The sequence below is a fragment of the Chanos chanos genome, chromosome 6 (assembly GCF_902362185.1).
Source record: "Chanos chanos chromosome 6, fChaCha1.1, whole genome shotgun sequence".
NCBI classification, from domain to species: Eukaryota; Metazoa; Chordata; class Actinopteri; order Gonorynchiformes; family Chanidae; genus Chanos; species Chanos chanos.
This window is the reverse complement of record NC_044500.1, coordinates 4776685-4795553: the sequence shown is the minus strand read 5'-3', so window position 1 is coordinate 4795553 and position 18869 is coordinate 4776685. Positions and strand designations below refer to the sequence as shown.

At 41.2% G+C, this 18869-nt stretch overlaps 1 protein-coding gene across 1 annotated transcript; it reads left to right on the top strand.

Annotated features, from left to right (window-relative positions):
* The first annotated feature begins 823 nt into the window (after positions 1-823).
* Positions 824-6732, top strand: LOC115814064 (butyrophilin subfamily 3 member A3-like). Its single transcript, XM_030776783.1, has 7 exons — positions 824-938; positions 1046-1155; positions 1240-1357; positions 1612-1962; positions 2066-2341; positions 5859-5888; positions 6194-6732. The coding sequence occupies exons 1-7, from the start codon at positions 824-826 to the stop codon at positions 6730-6732; spliced, it is 1539 nt and encodes a 512-aa protein (XP_030632643.1).
* The last annotated feature ends 12137 nt before the right edge of the window (positions 6733-18869 follow it).

The following is an 18869-nucleotide window of genomic DNA, read 5'->3' as shown; positions in this document are numbered from 1 at the left end:
TTCTGCTTTTTTTTCATTTCACTGCAGTATCTACATCAGGTATACCTCCACTGGGATTATACTACATGTGTATGTGTGTGTGTGTGTGTGTGTGTGTGCGCACGTGTGTGTGTGTGCTTGTGTGTGTAGGATTTTAGCAATCTAGTTGTCCAAATATTATTCAGCAATTTTTTTTTTTTTAAACTGTGAGATGGGGATGATAAAGAAACTATAGTTGTTCTTGTCAGCCCATCTTTCTTTAGGTCATTCAAAAGAGCAAGAGTGCTTCTCGATACTGAACTACAGGGGAACGAATAAACTGTATCAGCCACTGTGGTGTTCAAAAGAAAAGAAAAAAAAGAAACCACTCTCACAACACTGATGTTATACATACTGTTCTTGCTGCTGATTTTAGACACTATGGTTTTCATGATTTAACCACACAAGAGAGAATATCTTAACTTAAACTAAATAATTAATTTATTAACTAGACATTAATCCTTAAAGACATAAAGGCACATATATATAGTGCAGAATTGGGATTTTGGTTTCAGTAGTTAGTTTGCCATAACATTGAGATTAACCAGATCTACAATATGCAGTGGTCAAAGTGGTCACCTCTAACTGTAATGCAGACAGATCATTGTAGTTGTAATAGTAAGAGGAACAGGGATAGATCAGTGAATCTGAAGGCGTGTGGATGAATTTCCCCAGACCCCAAAAATAAGAACTGAATGGGTTTTGTCACGTTGTGGTAAGAAGATGTGAAACAGTGAACCATCTCAGCCTGGAAAGGGGTTCTTTATTTTAGGAACTGAGTTACAATACCAAAAAGGTGTCAAAGATGCCAGGGGAATGGGACCTCTGTGAGGGGGTTGATGAGAGGAGAGGGTGGAGGTGCTCTGTGCAGGGCGCAGGGGTGATAGGGAGAGGATCCAGGGCCTTGGGGTGGTGGCCAGGTCGGGGAAGCAGCATCCAGCTTTGAGACCCTTGGGGCAAAATCTGAATCTGGGTCTCCTGCTCAGCCACTGAGTGTCTCTCCTCTGGACTACCCAACTGGCGGCAGCTCAGAAACAGTCTAGACTAGCGGTGGGCGCTTCCATTAATGGTTCAGCAGTCCTGGGAGCCAGGAAGAGACCTGCATCCAAGCCTGACCTCTACACTCTCCTTCCTCGGGTTCATTCAGCAGAGTCTGGGGAACAGGGCAGTGATGTTTACGCTGCATAGTCTCAACACACTCTCCTCTCTTCCCTTCCCCAGACTCCTGCTTTTATCCTGCAACTAATGGGTTTCCATGAGATGCAGGTGACATTTGTCAACAAACAGCCACTCATGACTCCTCAGTGTAGTCACTGGAGGCTTATTCACATGCACCTTTGTAAAGTCAGCACGGCACTGATCTTCCAGGGGCATGGCCGTCACTTTCAGTGTGTGTGTGTGCAGTGCATCTCATACTGTTACAGTGCCTGGTCATACCACAAAGTTATGTGCGCTTTAAATGTGTAAAGTCAATGAATAGTTCTCAACAAGGATATACAGACATATGTGTGTGTGTGTGTGTGTGTGTGTGTGTGTGTGTGTGTGTGTGTGATAATTGTCACTATAAATATGTCGGTCTCTTTCTTATTCCAGATCGGTTTCAGGTTGTTGGACCAGCTGATCCTCTTGTTGCTGTAGCTGGCGAAGACCTGGTTCTGCCCTGTTCTCTCAAACCCAACATCAGTGCTGTGGACATGACAGTGGAGTGGAGTAGAATCCATGGATCAGACACTCTAGTGCATCTGTACACAGACCATGAAGACAGAAATGAGAGACAGATTCAGTCCTATAGAGAGAGGACAGCACTGTTTAAAGAGGAACTGCAGAAAGGCAACACTTCATTAAAACTCTCCAGAGTGAGAGTCTCTGATGAAGGAAAATACAAATGTTTTATTGACTCTAAAAGCCATTATGATGACATAACTGTTGAAGTCATAGTTGAAGGTGAGACCCACATTCATTTTAAATATAGTCTCTGCTCATTGCTTATTTAAGATGAGCTTTTAATTAATTGAGAGTTAACATTGTCTTGGTTGATCACTAATAGCTGTTGGAACCCACCCGGTGATCTCTATGGAGGGCTATGATCATTCAGGAAGACTGAGTCTACTGTGTGAAACTAAAGGTTGGAACCCTGAGCCTGGGATTATGTGGCTGGACAGTGAAAGAGTCGTTCTCCCTGCTGAGAATACAGAGACAGTCAGAGACACAGAGGGTTTCTATGTGAAACAACGTGTTATTGTACAGGACAGTGACACCAACAGATTCTTCTGTAGAGTAATAATGAAAGACCACATGAAAGAGGTAGAGATTTACATCCCAAGTAAGTATCTCTGCACTGAAAATAATCACTCATAAAACCCGTCACTGTCACCAAGCGGACAATGTTTCATTCTCTTCATTATTATATGGGGTCATTTTAGCCCAAGGTTTAGTTTTGTAACATTAGTAACATTTGGTAACATTTTGTTGAGTAACATCTTGTGATTCACACCAAATCATTATCAGTGATACCTGAGGTCTCACATTGAGTCTTTCATTATTACACACCTGTACCAAAGTGAAGTGACTCAGACAGTTATCCCAGCTCTGAATCCATGAATCAGTTCCTCTATTACACAGTCACCTTGATGCTCTTTCCTCAGTATCAGTTGACCTTTTCACCTCCAGAGTCTTCCTCTGTCCACCCATGATTCAACATGCTGTGCACTGACTCTGCAGTGTACGTAAAAGGGTGTGTATCTAATACTAATGCATCAGCTTTTAGTCATGTGGGGATTTGAGGATGTCAGCACAGTGAAACCAATCACATGTAGCCCTCCCACCTATAACCTGGCTCATAAGTTTATTTGTCTAGGGGATAACACAAAATGGTGGGACGCGCATTTAAATCAAAGGTTTCAAACAACACACACTTCCCTGCGTTCAGTAACTAAACATTAGCTTTAAAACAATGAGTTTCTATCCAGATTTTCTTATCAATCAACTTCCACTCGGACACTGTCATAAATTTTAAATTTTAAAACGAATTGTACATTTATTCCCATGCAAACTTTTCTTAACTGCTTTTCACAACAGAAACATCGCACATCCACAATTTTACCAAAGGACAGTTCAACTCAGAAAAAAAAACAGAAATATCCTACCCGGCCAAGATAACTAGGCCTAGTTAAGTTTCAGCAACCACGTTGGAGCTCACTGAAACCTGAACAATAGAGAAGTTCCCCTCACACCAACCGGGACTTCATCCGTAGAAATCCGAAAGAAAAGATTCAAGGCTTGCCGAAGTTCCTCTTGAGCGATGAATGGCCACGTTCTTTGCTCCGACAGTTCATGAGTAGTCCAGCTAGCGTAATCCAGTGCTGCACAGAACTAACCTGTAGCGTTAGCTAGCTATACCCTCGACTTTTATATGTAGTTCCTACTGAACACACCCAAAAAAAAAGTACATGAAAAAAAACAACGCTTTAATGTTCCAACACTGTTTTTTTCTCTTAACTCTCCGTCAACTTGTACAGTCCTCCTCTCCTCTCTCTCTAACTTTCTCGGAAAAAAACAGATCAAGCAATCTCATTGGCTGTCCTCACCTCCCGTCTGATTGGCAGAAATCCAATCCAATTAATAAATTCCTTTGAACTACCACAAATGGATTTGTATGTATTTTCAACATTTTTAAACTCACACATGAATTTAACAAATTCAGGAGGGCACTACACCCATATCTCCCATATGTTTTACTGTGTTGTATTAATGACATATGTCTCTGTGTGTTTCAGGTGAAGTTTTTCACACATGGAGGACTACAGTCATCTGTGTTTCAGTTTTCACTGTAATATTTGTCACTGTGGTCATTTTACTGATTATCTACATTCACAGACAGAAGGTTAACTTTCAAGGTAACTCCACAGCTGAATTATTTTTGGCACAAATGCAGTGAACGCACCTAGTAAAGATGAAATCAATGATGAGGTTTTGTTTAATGTTAATGACACTAACTCCTGTTTGTAATATTTCATTTTACTTTTGTCTCATTTCAGAGAGTGAAAGAAAGACAACACAGGAATGTGAGTGTCTTCTTCATTTGATATTTAAACTCAGTTTTCCACATCAGCATTGATTTAAAGGTCTAATGCTTATCAGTCACTCACTACAAAATAAATGCAGGCAAACAGCAGACTAAAGGAGACAAGAAAAACAGTCTCTTTAATAGAATCATGTGAAACAAGACAGTATTATAACAGTGTTATAACAGTCAGTCCTGATTAAATGGGGGGGGGGTGCTTTAATATTTCATTTATTATGGGGAATCTGAACATAAGAACACAACAAAATTAAGAAGAATCGACATCAGTCGCACTGTTTTTTTTTCAAAGGCCAATTGTTGTCAGTTATATTAAAATTTGTTCAGTTAGTCATCAGAGACACTGGGTTGTCTCCTTGTCCCTTGACCAGTCAGAGTAACAGGGAAACACAGTCAGCACCGGGAAATCAGACTGGGGTGTGTTTTCTGTTTTCAGAGGACAACAGAATGGAGAGAATGGCCTTATTATTTTTTTGTTTTTTTTAATTAAAGATCAGGTTTTTAAAGATGCCCTTTAAAAATTCAGATTTAATGGTAAAACTTGAAGTCAGGGAATACAGCGCAGACATTAACACAGGCTCGAACATACGTTACAATTTTGTACTCAGTAAGTCATTAAATAATTTATAATACATCCAACAGAACATGGATATACCTCACTACTCTACAGGACTGTACTAAATACATAATTAATTCAACTCTGTAAACAATATTGTTAATTCTCTGTTTATTTAAACATGCTGAGAGGAGAGAGCCAGAGATATAGAGAGGTAGATCTTTCATTTATTAATTTCATTATATCTGAATATCTTCATGTCCTTCAGTGATGCGAGCAGAAATCGAGTGTTTTCATCATCTTACTCAAGTAAAATCTAAAAATGTACCTCTTATTGTCAGTCCTTACATCTGTTGACCAGTAATTAAACTGAAATCAAAGTTACACAACTGACATCTGATCAGGCCGTGCTGATTCTTAGAAAATGGTGAAACTGGTATTTTTCTCTTGATTAACAATGTGAATGTGCAGTGCACAATTATGACCAGATTCAGTTTGACCTGTATTTGCATAACATTCATTTGTGTTTTGTCGAACAGTGAAGGGTTTCACTCTACAAAATTTTAATCAAATTGTTTATCAATGTTGTATGAAATTCACAGCTATGTTGTGACAAATGTCAAATGTATATAATTCTGCGCAAGTCATTTTAACTGTCACAAACTGGATAAGAGATTGGATGCATGTGTGAAACCAGCATTTATTTAACAAAGGTCAGGCCAGAGAACAGAGACTCAGGAACACAAACAATAACAAGAGCAAGAACAATGAAGGATTCACACAGGAATCAATAAAATATAATAATATAACTCTCAGACTTATTTAGATCCATCAAGATAAGGTCAGACTAGACAAGACAAAGACCATGGAAAACCAGTGGTATTTATACCAAAAGAAAACCAAGCTAACAAAAACAAGAAAGACAGGTTAGCACAGTGACTGAATAATTAACTGAGAGAACCAAAAAAACAAAACAAAAAAAAAAATAAGAAAGTGACCAAACAAAGCAGACCTAACTCAATGCGGCCAGTAGAGGGGAAGAGTGAGTACCAGTGTGTGACATTAACGTTCTGTATCATGTCCTACTCTACCAAATCAGTAATGTTCAGTGAGGTTCATTAGAGCAACAACAAGAATACAAACCAAAGTCATGAAATGCTGTGTCTTTACTCTAATTCTTGTCTGTGTGGGGTTTTTTTTCAGTGTTTGAGATGAGAGCAATACTATATGCAGGTGAGTGTACAGTATCCAGTACTGAGGATCACTGGATCACTTTTGATCACACTGTCATGTTTTTACTGATCTGCTGATGAGAGATGTGGGCTGTAAATGTGTGTGTTAGTCAGACATGGAGTCACCAACAGCTCTGTACAGTTCACTCAGAGTCATCAGAGCTGTAGTGTTTTACTGAAGACAATAACAGACATTCATGTTCTTCCTGGACACACAGTGTATGATTCACTCACACACACACACACAAACACACACACACACACACACACACAAAACTAAGTGAGAATTCTGTACATTGTCTACAGTGGATGTGACTCTGGATCCTGATACAGCAAATCCCGAACTCATCCTGTCTGATGCTGGAAAACAAGTTAAAACTGGAGGCACAAAGCAGAATCTCCCTGACAACCCAGAGAGGTTTGATTATTGTCCCTGTGTCCTGGGAAAAGAGGGGTTCTCCTCAGGGAGATTTTACTATGAGGTGGAGGTCAGGGGGAAGACTGAGTGGGATTTAGGAGTGGTCAGAGAGTCCATTAACAGGAAGGGAGAGATAACAGCGAGCCCTGAGGATGGATACTGGACCATATGGCTGAGGAATGGGGATGAGTATAAGGCTCTAGACTCTCCCTGTGTCCTCCTCTCTCTGAGACAGAAACCCCAGAAGGTGGGGGTGTTTGTGGATTATGAGGAGGGTCTGGTCTCCTTTTATGATGTGGAGGCCAGATCTCATATCTACTCTTTCACTGGTCAGTCTTTCACTGAGAAACTCTATCCACTCTTCGGCCCGTGTACTAATGATGGAGGTGAAAACTCATCTCCACTGATCATCACTCCTGTCAGATAAATGTCTTTTCATGCGTCATTTGTTTCCTGTATTGTAGTGTTATTTGTCTGTATTGTAGTATTTTTGGAGTGTTGTACAAGAACGTTCAGAACATTAATGATTGTGTGCTGCTGATGTATATATTACATGCTGATGTCTCTTATGATTCAGTTATAACTGATGATCATTGTTATGAATATAAATAAGGTAATGTAATGTTTTTCTTCATTCTTATTTTTCTACGTCTGTGTCAGGTAACATAGAGAAAATGAAAAAACTGTCTCCTTTTCCCGTATATTGTGACTTATGTTCATTTTTTTTTAAATTTCAATATTACAGCAGAATGGTACGATGAGTCTGGATAAAAGTTTTAGACAAAACTCTTTCTTTTACAGTTTTATTCTTCAATCATTGATACACTTGATTTTTTGATCTAGTTGACATTTTATTTGTTTGTTTGTTTGTTTGTTTGTTAACTCTTTTCTCTATTTACTGTGTTGTATATTGGTGAATTGGAAATTCAACTCTGTGTGTGTGTGTGTCTATGGATCAAAATTCACACATTAAAGTTATAATAAACATAAATGAACACAGGAGAACACACTCAATCACTCATTTTCAAAGCCACTTGTCCTAGGATTGCAGGGGGTGCTGGAGCCTATCCCAGCATTCATTAGGCAAAAGGCAGGAAAACACCCTTGACAGGTCACAAGTCCATCACAGGACAGACACACTCATACCTAGGGGCAACTCAGTGTTTCCAGTTTTTCTAACCTGCCTTTCTTTGGACTGTGGGAGGAAACCTATGCAAACATGGGGGGCACATAGGAGAACACACATTAAAATTATAATATACAAATAATACACAAAATATAACATAGGAAAGTTCACCAGAAATATAGGAACACAGGAAATGGTGTCAGGATCAAGTCTCTTTAGGTATTTTATGAGATACTGTATTAATCCCTGAGGGGAAATTCAGACTCTGCATTTAACCCATCTGAGCACACACACACACACACACACACACCTTGAGCAGTGGGCTGCAGCGTCTGTGGGGCCTGGGGGGGTTCAGTGACTCACTCAAGGGCACCTCAGTCATGGATGTTTCCTACCGGCCCTGGGAATCGAACCGGCAACCTTTCAGTCACTAGCCCACGTCTATGTCTGTTCCCAAATATTACATTCATGAAAATATCTCTTGATCCATTGTAACAGGTATTCTTCAATGCATGTAATTTTTTTTTTCTTTTAATATCATTTGCCTTTTTAAAATTGAATTCAGCCTGGTCTTAATCATAAAGGTAAAAACTCAGCTCCACTGGTCGTCACTGCTGTCAGATAAATGTTTTTTCATGTGTCATTTCTTCTGAAATATTGTGTGAGAAAATTCAGACCATTAATTGACGTGCAAAGCTGATCTATAAGTTAGAGACTAATCACATGAAAATGTCTTGTATGACCTGTTTCCTCTTTTCTGGGTTTACTGTGCTGTATATTGGTGAACTTAACATTTCTTTCTTTGTGTGTGTGTCTATGTGTGTGTGCGTGTATATATGTGTGTGTGTGTGTGTGTGTGTGTGTGTGTGTGTGTGTGTGTGTGTGTGTGTGTGTTTATGTTTCTTTACATGTCTAACATCAAAACATCTTCATGCAATTCTGCTTCGCACACATTTATTCAGTGACAAATTATTGATCGAAATTCAATAAAGAACTGTCACAGCCTGCACAAAGGAAAACAGAAGAACACACATTAAAGTTATATTGAACAAACACTGAAGATTACAAGAGGACAAATAGGAAAATTAAAGTTACATTAAGCATTATACACTAGATATACAAGACATTATACATTGGGTATTATAAAATCTGTTATAATATTAGATATTAGAAACATGTTAAATTATTTCCCAGTTGCACTATAAAAATTGCATCTCTGTTAAGATTTGCAATAATCATCCAGTACTGATGTCTGGGTTATCTCAGATATTTTTTTCTCATTGCACAAAATTTAATTTGACTTGAATGTGGGCTGTTGATTCACGGCTGATTTATTTGAATCAAGTCCGTGAGTGAAGCTGTGTAGCCATATTAAAACATCAAAGTGCATTTTTTTAGGAATTCTGATGCTGTGCTTGTACTCACAGTGACCTCTTGTGTATAAGGATGGAATTACAGGTCAAAAGTCACAGCCAGGACCACTGAAGGAAGAGGGGCACAGTGATTCCACTCTGCTGAAGTGAAAGTTAAAGAACAGGGACTTCTCTCTACCCAGCATAAATTCCTCATTGGCTTTGTCCTTGATGAGGTTACAAACGGAGCAGAAAAGATCACTATTCAGAATAGCTGAAATGTAAACAGCTCTTACTGAACTTGTGTACTGTATTACACAAATACTGATGACTCCACTCACTGTCCCATCATCATCTACATAATGGTGCTTGCCTCTGGTAGATATTTGCTCAACTTCTACCACTTGTGAGATCAAAAGTAATGTTAGTTTATCCAGAAGCATGACTAGCTTTTTGACTTCTGAAACTGTCCCAAAACAACATTTACAACTACAGATACAATTATTTTCATCAGTAGTAATGAAATGTATTGTATTCTGTTAGAGAACTTTCATTTTGGAGAAGTGTTCTAAGTGCAGAGTCATTTGCTTCCTTTTTGTAGTGTCATGACTGGTCTGATTCAGCCAATCAATCCCATAAAATTACTTGTATCTTATGTTTATTAGCTGAACTATTGATTACATGTCAGGAAAGTAAAATAACTAATGAAATGCAAGTATTACTATGTCAATAACAAAAATAAATAACAAAAATGATTTAATACAATATTTGAAGGTTTTAAGAATGTGTTAAAAGAATGCTGAGTCTCCTCAAAATAACAAGATCAATTACAAGGTTCTATGGAATTTCCTGAGCTCACAAATTGACTGAAGACTTCAAAAGAAATATTTACAGTGTAAACAAAGGGAATGTGCAGTGAGCACTGAAATTAAAAAAGGAAGAGGTATAGGTGAGTGTGTGTGTGTGTGTGTGTGTGTGTGTGTGTGTGTGTGTGTGTGTGTGCGTGTGTGTGTGTGTGTGTGTGTGTGTGTGAGACAGAGAGAGAGAGCGAGAGAGAGAGAGAGAGAGAGAGAGAGAGAGAGTGGACAGGTTGAGGCTACATATTTTTTCGCTGTTTCTTATTAAGTGTGAGTTTGTATGAATGATTCTGAGATTCTATATTTTCCTCTCTTCCTGAGTGTATCTTTGGGTTTATCTTTCTTTCTCTGTGGATATTCTTTCTTTGTGTCCATGTGTACATGTCTGTGTTTGTGGTTTGCCTGGAACTGAAGAGTTTGCATAGATACCTGTATGATGGTCTTCTCTCCCTCAGTCTCTCTATGGTAAATGTGTGTGTGTGTGCGAGTGCATGCATGCAAAAGCGTGCGTGCGAGTGTGTGCATGTGTGCATGCATGTCTGTGTGTGTCTTTGTTTGTCTTTAACTGAAGAGATTTCAGTTTAATATTTAGATGTACTATTTTGTTTCCAGACTGACTGACTGTGTACTGACAGAGAAAAGTTGTGAAATTCCAGCCCCTGTGTGTGTCCCACCCAGTCAAACCCCTGATCTCCACACACACTAAGACAAGCCATAATTAATAATGACACTAACAGATATCTGCTCATGATTCTTTACTGATGAAAGTGAAATGTCTCCCACATGTTCAGTCTGATGGTTTTATTTTTGTTGTCTGTTGTAATAAATGATGGTGATCCAAAAATGCAGTTCCTGAGCTGAAAGAGCTATATTTCAAGAGAAGACATTACTCCACTGTTCCTCATTCCTCTGCTGCAGGTTATGACAGTATAAATACAATGCAGCAATATTTATCAGAATAACCATTTTGAATTTGAACTTAAATTTCTTGTGTGTTTAAGTAACTATTTGTGTATGTGTGTGTGTGTGTGTAGATCTATGTACATAAATTAATGTAAATCTGTGGATATCTCCTAAAACAATTACATATTTATGCAATGACCAATTAAAAATGTTATATTGGTCAAGCCCCAAATGGTGTCTCTCCGCACCATCACTGTTTCTTTTGTGAATGGCAATATAACATACATAAATATGTGGTTTGTTTGTGTTTGTAGGTACGCCTTACTTACTGTAAATTAATCATTTCAGATACAATTTTAATGTGAGAGTAAACCTTTTGGGATTTCAGGGTTTCTGACACATTCTCTGAGTCCATGTCAAACACCAGCAGCTTCTTATGAGACTCTGCATGTGAGAGTAAAGGGGAGTAACAGTGAGTAAATCAGTCATGGAATATAAAAATGATTTTGTCTACTCCCAGAAAATCATGGAAATTGATCTGATAATTCTTATGACTTTCTTTCTGCTTTTTAAACATATTGTCATGCCATGGTTCTCTGCTCCTCCGCTGGTCATTTGTGTGCTATGTTTTTGGTCACTTCCTAATTCCTCTTGTTTGACACGGTTAATCTATCATTAGTTGTACCTGTTTCAGTGAATCTAGTCTTGTTCCTAGTTTGTAAAAATAAATAAATAAATAAACGACTCTTGATTTTGCTTTGTTGGTTTGTGAGGAACCGTCAGTATCTGATGTCTATGTTGGTTATCCCTGAGTCAGTAAGTTTTGAGAGGTATATTGTTAAGCCTGTGCCTGTTTCCTCCTGGATTCTTGTGTTTCATAGTTATATGCTGTATTATATGCTATTAATCTTTGCAAATGTATCTGGTGTCTTCTCCAGTTTGTGATATATGTGAAAATCAATGTTAATATTTTAGCCTCTAAGGTCCAACTGACAGTTAACACACTTTCAACAGAATGTTCTGGTAGCTATGACTAATACAATATGCTTTCATTTCATTTTTTGCAGAATGTATGATGGTGCCAGTAGTGTAAACAGTAACTCTCTTTTCCAGAACCAAGAAGGTCACAGTGACATGTCTTAAAGCCATTTAAGATGTTCAACAGTCATCCAATCCTGATGTCTGCATTACTGCAATTAATCTCTCTCATTACCACTAAACTAATCTGGTCTTTATGTTGTTTGTGGCTTCTTTTAGCATACTCAAGGTTATGCTTCAGTTATGTAGTCTTTGACAGTAATACCTGAAATATGAAACTCTTCATTTGATTCTGTAATACTCCGTGAGTCTGTCTCAGGACTTACAGTGACATCTTGTGCACAAAGATTGAATTACAGGTCAGTGGTGACATAAATCCTATTTAACTTACAATATTGAGTAGGGATGGGCTTACTGATAACACTCTCCCGAAGAGAAAGTAAAAGTGTTTATCAGAAACCTTTTCCCATTTCTTCCCAAAGACTTTATGTAGAAGAGTCATCTCCTTTACCGTGATCAACGTGGACAACCATTTACTCATTCAGGAGAGAGACAACACAGAGGAAAACAGAAAAAGAGAGTAAGTTTGCCTGTATGTGTTCGAGTGTGTGAGATGTGTGTGTGTGTGTGTGTTTGTGTGTGTGTGTGTGTGTGTGTGTGTGTGTGTGTGTGTGTGTGTGTGTGTGTGAGATATTGAGTGAGTGAGTGAGTGAGTGAGTGGAGAGAGAGAGACAGAGAGAGAGAGAGAGAGAGAGAGAGAGAGAGAGAGGGAGAAAGAAAGAAAGAGAACAAGAGAGCAGGAGTGTGAGATGAGTGTGGAATTAATTTATTTTATACAACATGTTCCTCTTGGTCTGAGAATGTTACTAAATTGTTTTATGTACATGGTCTTTGTAAATACAGAGCTGATTTCCTTATGTCCACAGATCACCTGGTATCATAAACACTTTTTATGATGTCTTTGTGTTTCTTTAGACAAACATGGCTTCCTCCAGCAGTCTCCTGTCTGAAGATCAGTTCCTGTGTTCTGTCTGTCTGGATGTGTTCACTGACCCTGTCTCTACCCCATGTGGTCACAACTTCTGTATGACCTGTCTCAAAGAATTCTGGGACAGCAGTGAACACTGCCTGTGTGCACTCTGTAAGAGGCAGTTTCCGGAAAGACCTGAACTTTATGTTAATACTTTTATTTCTGGCCTGGTGACTGAGTTCAAGAAAACAGTCCAGCTGAAAGTTAGTGGCCCTAAAGAGCGATTAGCCGACAAGCCTGGAGAAGTGTCCTGTGATGTCTGTACTGGTGAGAAACTGAAGGCTGTGAAGTCCTGTCTGGACTGTGGGTTGAGTTACTGTGAAACTCACCTGGAGCCTCATAAAACTGCAGCAAAACTGAAAAAACACAAACTGATGGATCCTGTGGAGAACCTGGAGGACTATATATGCCAGAAACATGACAGACCCCTGGAGCTGTTCTGTAGAGATGACCAGATATGTGTGTGTCAGTTCTGTACTGAAACAGACCACAAGACTCACAACACTGTTCCTCTAGAGGAGGAGACTGAGCAGAGGAAGGTGACAAACATTACAAACATAGAGATTTCAATGATTAGATTTTTAGGTTGTTAGATAATATTACATCATACAGCATACACGTTTGGACACCTGTGAAGCTGTTTTAAATGCCTATTTTACTCAGTGGAGCAGACAGTGTTTGTTTTAAACATGTAATATTTCTGTCAATATGAACAGTAAACATTTGTGAAATTTGTAAGTTTCTCTTTGTTCACAGTCTCAGTTGGGGAAAACACAGACAGAAGTGCACCAGATGATCCAGGACAAACTGAAGAAGATTAAAGAGATCAGACACTCAGTAGAGCTCAGCAAAGTCAGTTCTGAACAGTTTACTATAAGTGCAAAAAAGTTAAATGTCTTTTCTTAAGAGACATGCTTTACTCAATATGTTAATTCAGTGAGTTATTTTGTTGTTCATTTTAACATCAAAGTATAAATGTAATGATAGTTATGATTGTATATTGTTGTGTTCTATTAGACAAACACAGAGAGACAGATAGCAGACAGTGTGGAGGTGTTCAGCTCTCTGATTGGCTATATTGAGAGAAGTCAGACTGAGCTGATTGAGCTGATGGAGGAAAAACAGAAAGCAGCAGAGAGGCAGGCTGAAGGTCTCATTAAAGAGCTGGAGCAGGAGATCACTGAGCTGAAGAGGAGAGACACTGAGCTGGAGCAGCTCTCCCACTCTGAAGATCACCTCCACCTCCTACAGGTCAGTGTCCCTCTCTCTGTTCAGTGACAATGCAGCACATGACGGGATAAAACTCCCCATGCTGAGAGATTTCTCCTCTCTCCTGCTGGACTGTAGGTTTACCCAACACTGTGCAGCCCTCCACACACCACACACTCCACTGACATCAGTATTGACCATCATCTGTGTGTGGACACTCTGAGGAAAACTCTGGAACAGCTGGAGAAAAAGTTCCGTGAGGAAGTCAGGAGAGAGTGTGAGAAAGGTCAGTGCTTTATAGTCCATAATCATCACAATGTCTTATTTTAATGTGTAACCCCATGGGTATACAGTGTTACTTTTCTGTTATTTAAATTATTTTATTTATTTATTTATTTTTCTGTACACTTAATATGCTCGTATTTCTGGTAAAATGTTGTTTGATTTAAGGTCTTCGAAATGTCATTGTAAAATGAGAAAATTATGCCATTGGTTAAGATCAGCCAATGAGGGGACGTGTGAGAGGTGAGGGAGGGGGGAAGGAGGAAGTGAGAGAGAGAGAGAGAAAAGTCTAGAAAAAGAACAACTCGGGTTGTAACAGAATGGAGGAGAGTTCAACTGACTAGTAGGAGTATTTCATTGGTTGTAGTAGTTTCCTGAGTATATTAACTAGCTAATACAGTTAGTTACGAATTCCGCCGAGCTTTCATAGTGGGAAGTCAGCACGACGAGACCGTAAGACCGGCGAACGAGCTGTAACGAACACGGAGGGATATACTCTACTCCAGAGATTCAACGATCCACAAGCTGGGGACTGCGACAGTTTGGGTGTTACGGAAAGCCACCAACGGACTGCGCACAGAGGGTGTTTGGGGGAGAGACCACGTCGAAAGTATTTAAGAGACTAAGTTTCAAGTATCGACAAGACGGAGGTAACCGGTTGTGTTTTTTCCTTCATCCTGGGATAATTGCATTGAAAGGACAGTTCCGCCAAGCGCGCCAACGTTCAACAGGCCTGCAACAGTCCTCTTTGATGTACATATGCAAATTAGATCATTTGCCGGCTAGAATTATAGTTAAGCAAAAGTGTTAGTGTGTACTGCACAGAGGGAGTGAACTGTTTGTTCGTCTGTTGTTCTCCCCTTGTTACTTCTTCTATGTAACTGCAACAGAAAAGGAAAGCTGCACAGTACGTTATAAGGGGTACATTTTATTTTGTTTGTTTTGGGGGAAAGGTTGAATAGAGTGTTATCGGTGTGTATGTGATATGCTGTAATATTTACATTTTATTTGATATTTCAGGGAAAAAGGGTGCAGTTGGGGTGTTGGTTTGTTAAATTCACTAGTTCCTAAGAGAGGGAGAAGAAAAAAAAGGGGACGTGGGGGAAGCAAGTTGGAGTTGGAGGTCATCTTATTTGTGAATGTCGTGTGCTTTATGGGACAAGTAAACAAGATTGATAATAAACACTAATGGTGGTCCTTCTTGGAATTTAAGCTACGGGACTTATTAAAGAGATAAGGACTCAGGGCCCAACCTTTGACTACCTGAGGGTATAGGGCGTTACATTTGGAGGCACCGCTGGGATATTGGATTTGGTTGATTAGCATATTCAAGAAGGAGTGAAATTGTCCCTAAAGCAGTGACAAGAAGGATGGCGTGTGTAAGGTTGAAGGCATGGTGCCGGGGGGAGGGGGTCAGCCTCCATAAGGCCCTTCTAGTGACGGGCATCCCCGAGGGTACTGCAGATGAAGATATTATGAAAACCTTGATGCAGATCAAAGTGCTGGGAAAGGTTAGACTGCGGGGCAAGATGTTCAAACTGGACACACAAGATATCGAGGCTTTGTGTGAATTTAGAGAGATAGATGACCCCACTGTCATTCCTCCTGATATCCAGTCTGTTACGGGTGGTGAACGATGGACCCTACATCGCTATTCACATGACTTAGAGGATGAATCATCAGAGCCTGTACCTCCCATAACAGACCCCTCTGCGCAACTAAGAGGCTGGCTAGAAAATGAGGGTAAAACAATGGATGAGGTTTTGGGGTTGCTTGGTCAGGGCATCTCACGGGCTAGTGATACGGAAGCAATCATTAGGGCAGTTGGTGATGTGATGGCCAAAGTGGTGAGACCTCCCGTACAAGATGGAACATCATACAAGCGTCTCCGGATGTTCTCCGGCTGTTTACCTGTACCAGCTGGGGAAGATAGTTTTGATCAATGGTTAGATCAGGCCACCATAATGGTGAATGAGTGTGATTGTTCAGATCGTGAGAAGAGGAAACGAATAGCGGAAAGTCTTAGGGGGCCTGCACTGGAAATTATTCAGGCGGTTAAAGAGGCTAAACCATACACTGTACCCCAGGACTATTTGCAAGCCCTAGACCATGCGTTTGGTAGCAGCGAGAGCGGAGAAGATCTGTACTTTAGTTTCCGTGCTTCTAGGCAACGTTCTGATGAAAAGATGTCTGACTTTCTACGCCGCCTGGAAAGCGATTTGAGAAAAGTAGTGAGAAAAGGGGGTGTGGATCCAGCCCGAGCCAACTTAGTTAGGTTAGAGCAGTTGCTGCGGGGTTCTCTTGCGACTGACTTGAAAACAGTTCACCTGCGTCTCAGGGAACGTAAAGACGAGCCCCCCACATTTCTGGAACTGCTTCAGGAGATTCGGGAGGAAGAACAACAGGAAGCCCAACGACAGTCGGTAGAGGTGCCAGTGCGGCTAATGCAGAGTGCCCCAGTCTCTAGCAGCAGTGTACAGGAAGTAGAGGGGTTAAAAGAGCAGGTACGTGTGCTAGAGGAAGGGGTGGTGTGGCTACTCTCAAAATCTGACCGATCACCTGAATCACCTCAAAGTGGCCTCCGACGGGAGAAAGAGGCCGAGAGTGAGAGAGAGGAGGGTGAGTTATGGAAGTGTGTCCAAGAGCTACAGCGGCAAGTGGCCACGCTGACGGTCCAGCCGAGTCGGGAGGCAGTTGACGTTGACAAGAAGAAAGCAAAGCCAGCAAGCACATCGGCTGGGGCGATTCCCCACGCTTCAATGGAATCTCGTTTCTGTTATAAGTGCGGACAGGATGGGCATTTAGCGACGCGTTGTGAGAATACAGAGAACCCCAAGTTAGTGGTTAAGAGGTTGCTGCAACAGCAAAAACGTTGGCATAGAAATCCGGGGAAAGACACAATGCCGCCCTCATCCACCCATAGCTTGTGCAAGGCAGCAGGGTCACAGGTGTCCAGTAGTTCAGATCTCCCCAAAGGGCTCATAGGACCCTCCTCCCTCATCACAGTGCAGTTGAATGGTAAACCGTGTCGAGCTTTATTTGATAGCGGCTCCCAGGTGACCATCTTGTTTGAGGGATGGTATAGACAATACCTTGGTAATGTGCCCATGCACCCTGTTACCGGTCTGGCCATCTGGGGTTTGAGTAGCACCAGTTATCCTTACTTGGGTTATGTGGTGTTGGATTTGGAGTTTCCGGCAGATGTTGCTGGAGTTAAAGAGAAAGTGGAGGTGTTGGCTTTGGTGTGTCCAGACACCCCCAGCCAAGATGACGTGGCTGTGATTATTGGGACCAATGCTAGCCTGTTTGGGAGATTAGCCCAGCTTTGTGAGGATACTGTTGGGACAGAGTGTGTGAAGTCTCTCAGGGTTCATCCCCTTTTCTCAGGAGCTTATGCTAAGTGTCGGGACCCTGCCTCCGAGTGTTCAGGAGACGAGTTGGTTGGTCAGTTGGCGTGGCTGGGTCCAGGTCCTGCCAAGCTACTCCCGGGCTGTGAGGTGAAGCTTGACTGTGTTTTGCAGTCTAACGAGCTGGTGAAGACTGATGTGCTGATGGTTGAAATGCCAGAGGATAACTTCCTACCAGGGGGAGTGTTGGTGCAAAGGGGGGTGATTCCGGCTTTCGCTGTGAAGCAAAATCACATCACTGTGGTGGCAAGCAATGAGTCCCAGCATGACATTATGCTGCCTGCTGGCACTAACGTGGCTCAGGTATTTCGTGTGCACAGAGTGACTGACCGGGTACCTCCGGTAGACCGACCTGCACCATTGGAATCCCATATGTTCCAGTTTAGGGACTCCCCTGTTCCGAAACAGTGGAGAGATCGACTCATCAGAGGGATGCTGGAAAGACCTGAGGTGTTCTCTACCCACAGTTGGGATGTAGGCCTTGCTAAAGGGGTTGAGCACACCATCCGCTTGAACGACACCCGACCCTTTAGAGAGCGCTCCAGGCGTCTGGCGCCTGCTGACATTGAGGACGTCAGAAAACATCTGCAAGAACTACTAGCTGCAGGAATAATAACCGAGTCCCGGAGCCCCTATGCCTCTCCCATTGTAGTGGCTAGAAAAAAAGATGGGTCGATTAGAATGTGTATCGATTATCGTACCTTAAACAAACGCACTATCCCTGATCAATACACGACCCCAAGAATTGATGATGCCCTGCATAGCCTCTCCGGGAGCAAGTGGTTCTCTGTACTCGACTTACGAAGTGGTTATTATCAAATTGCTATGAGTGCTGAGGATAAAGAAAAGACAGCATTTATATGCCCCCTTGGATTTTACCAATTTGAACGGATGCCGCAGGGGATAACAGGAGCCCCTGCGACATTCCAGCGCTTGATGGAGCGGACAGTAGGTGATATGAACATGATTGGGGTCCTAGTATACTTAGACGACCTGATTGTTTTTGGACGGACATTAGAGGAGCATGAGGATAGGCTCATGAAAGTGCTGGATAGGCTAGCTGAATGTGGGCTTAAATTGTCACTGGACAAGTGTAAATTTTGTCAAACCCAAGTGACCTATGTGGGACATGTCGTCTCTGAGAGGGGAATAGCCACTGACCCCCAGAAGATTGCTGCTGTTGCTACATGGGAGAGGCCCAGGGATCTCAAAGCACTCCGGTCGTTTTTGGGGTTTTGTGGGTATTACCGGAGGTTTATCAAAAACTATGCCATGGTGGTGAAACCCCTGACTGACCTTACCAAGGGTTACCCTCCTCCACAAAAGCCAACAAAGGGGAAACGTGCATCAGGTTTGCCAT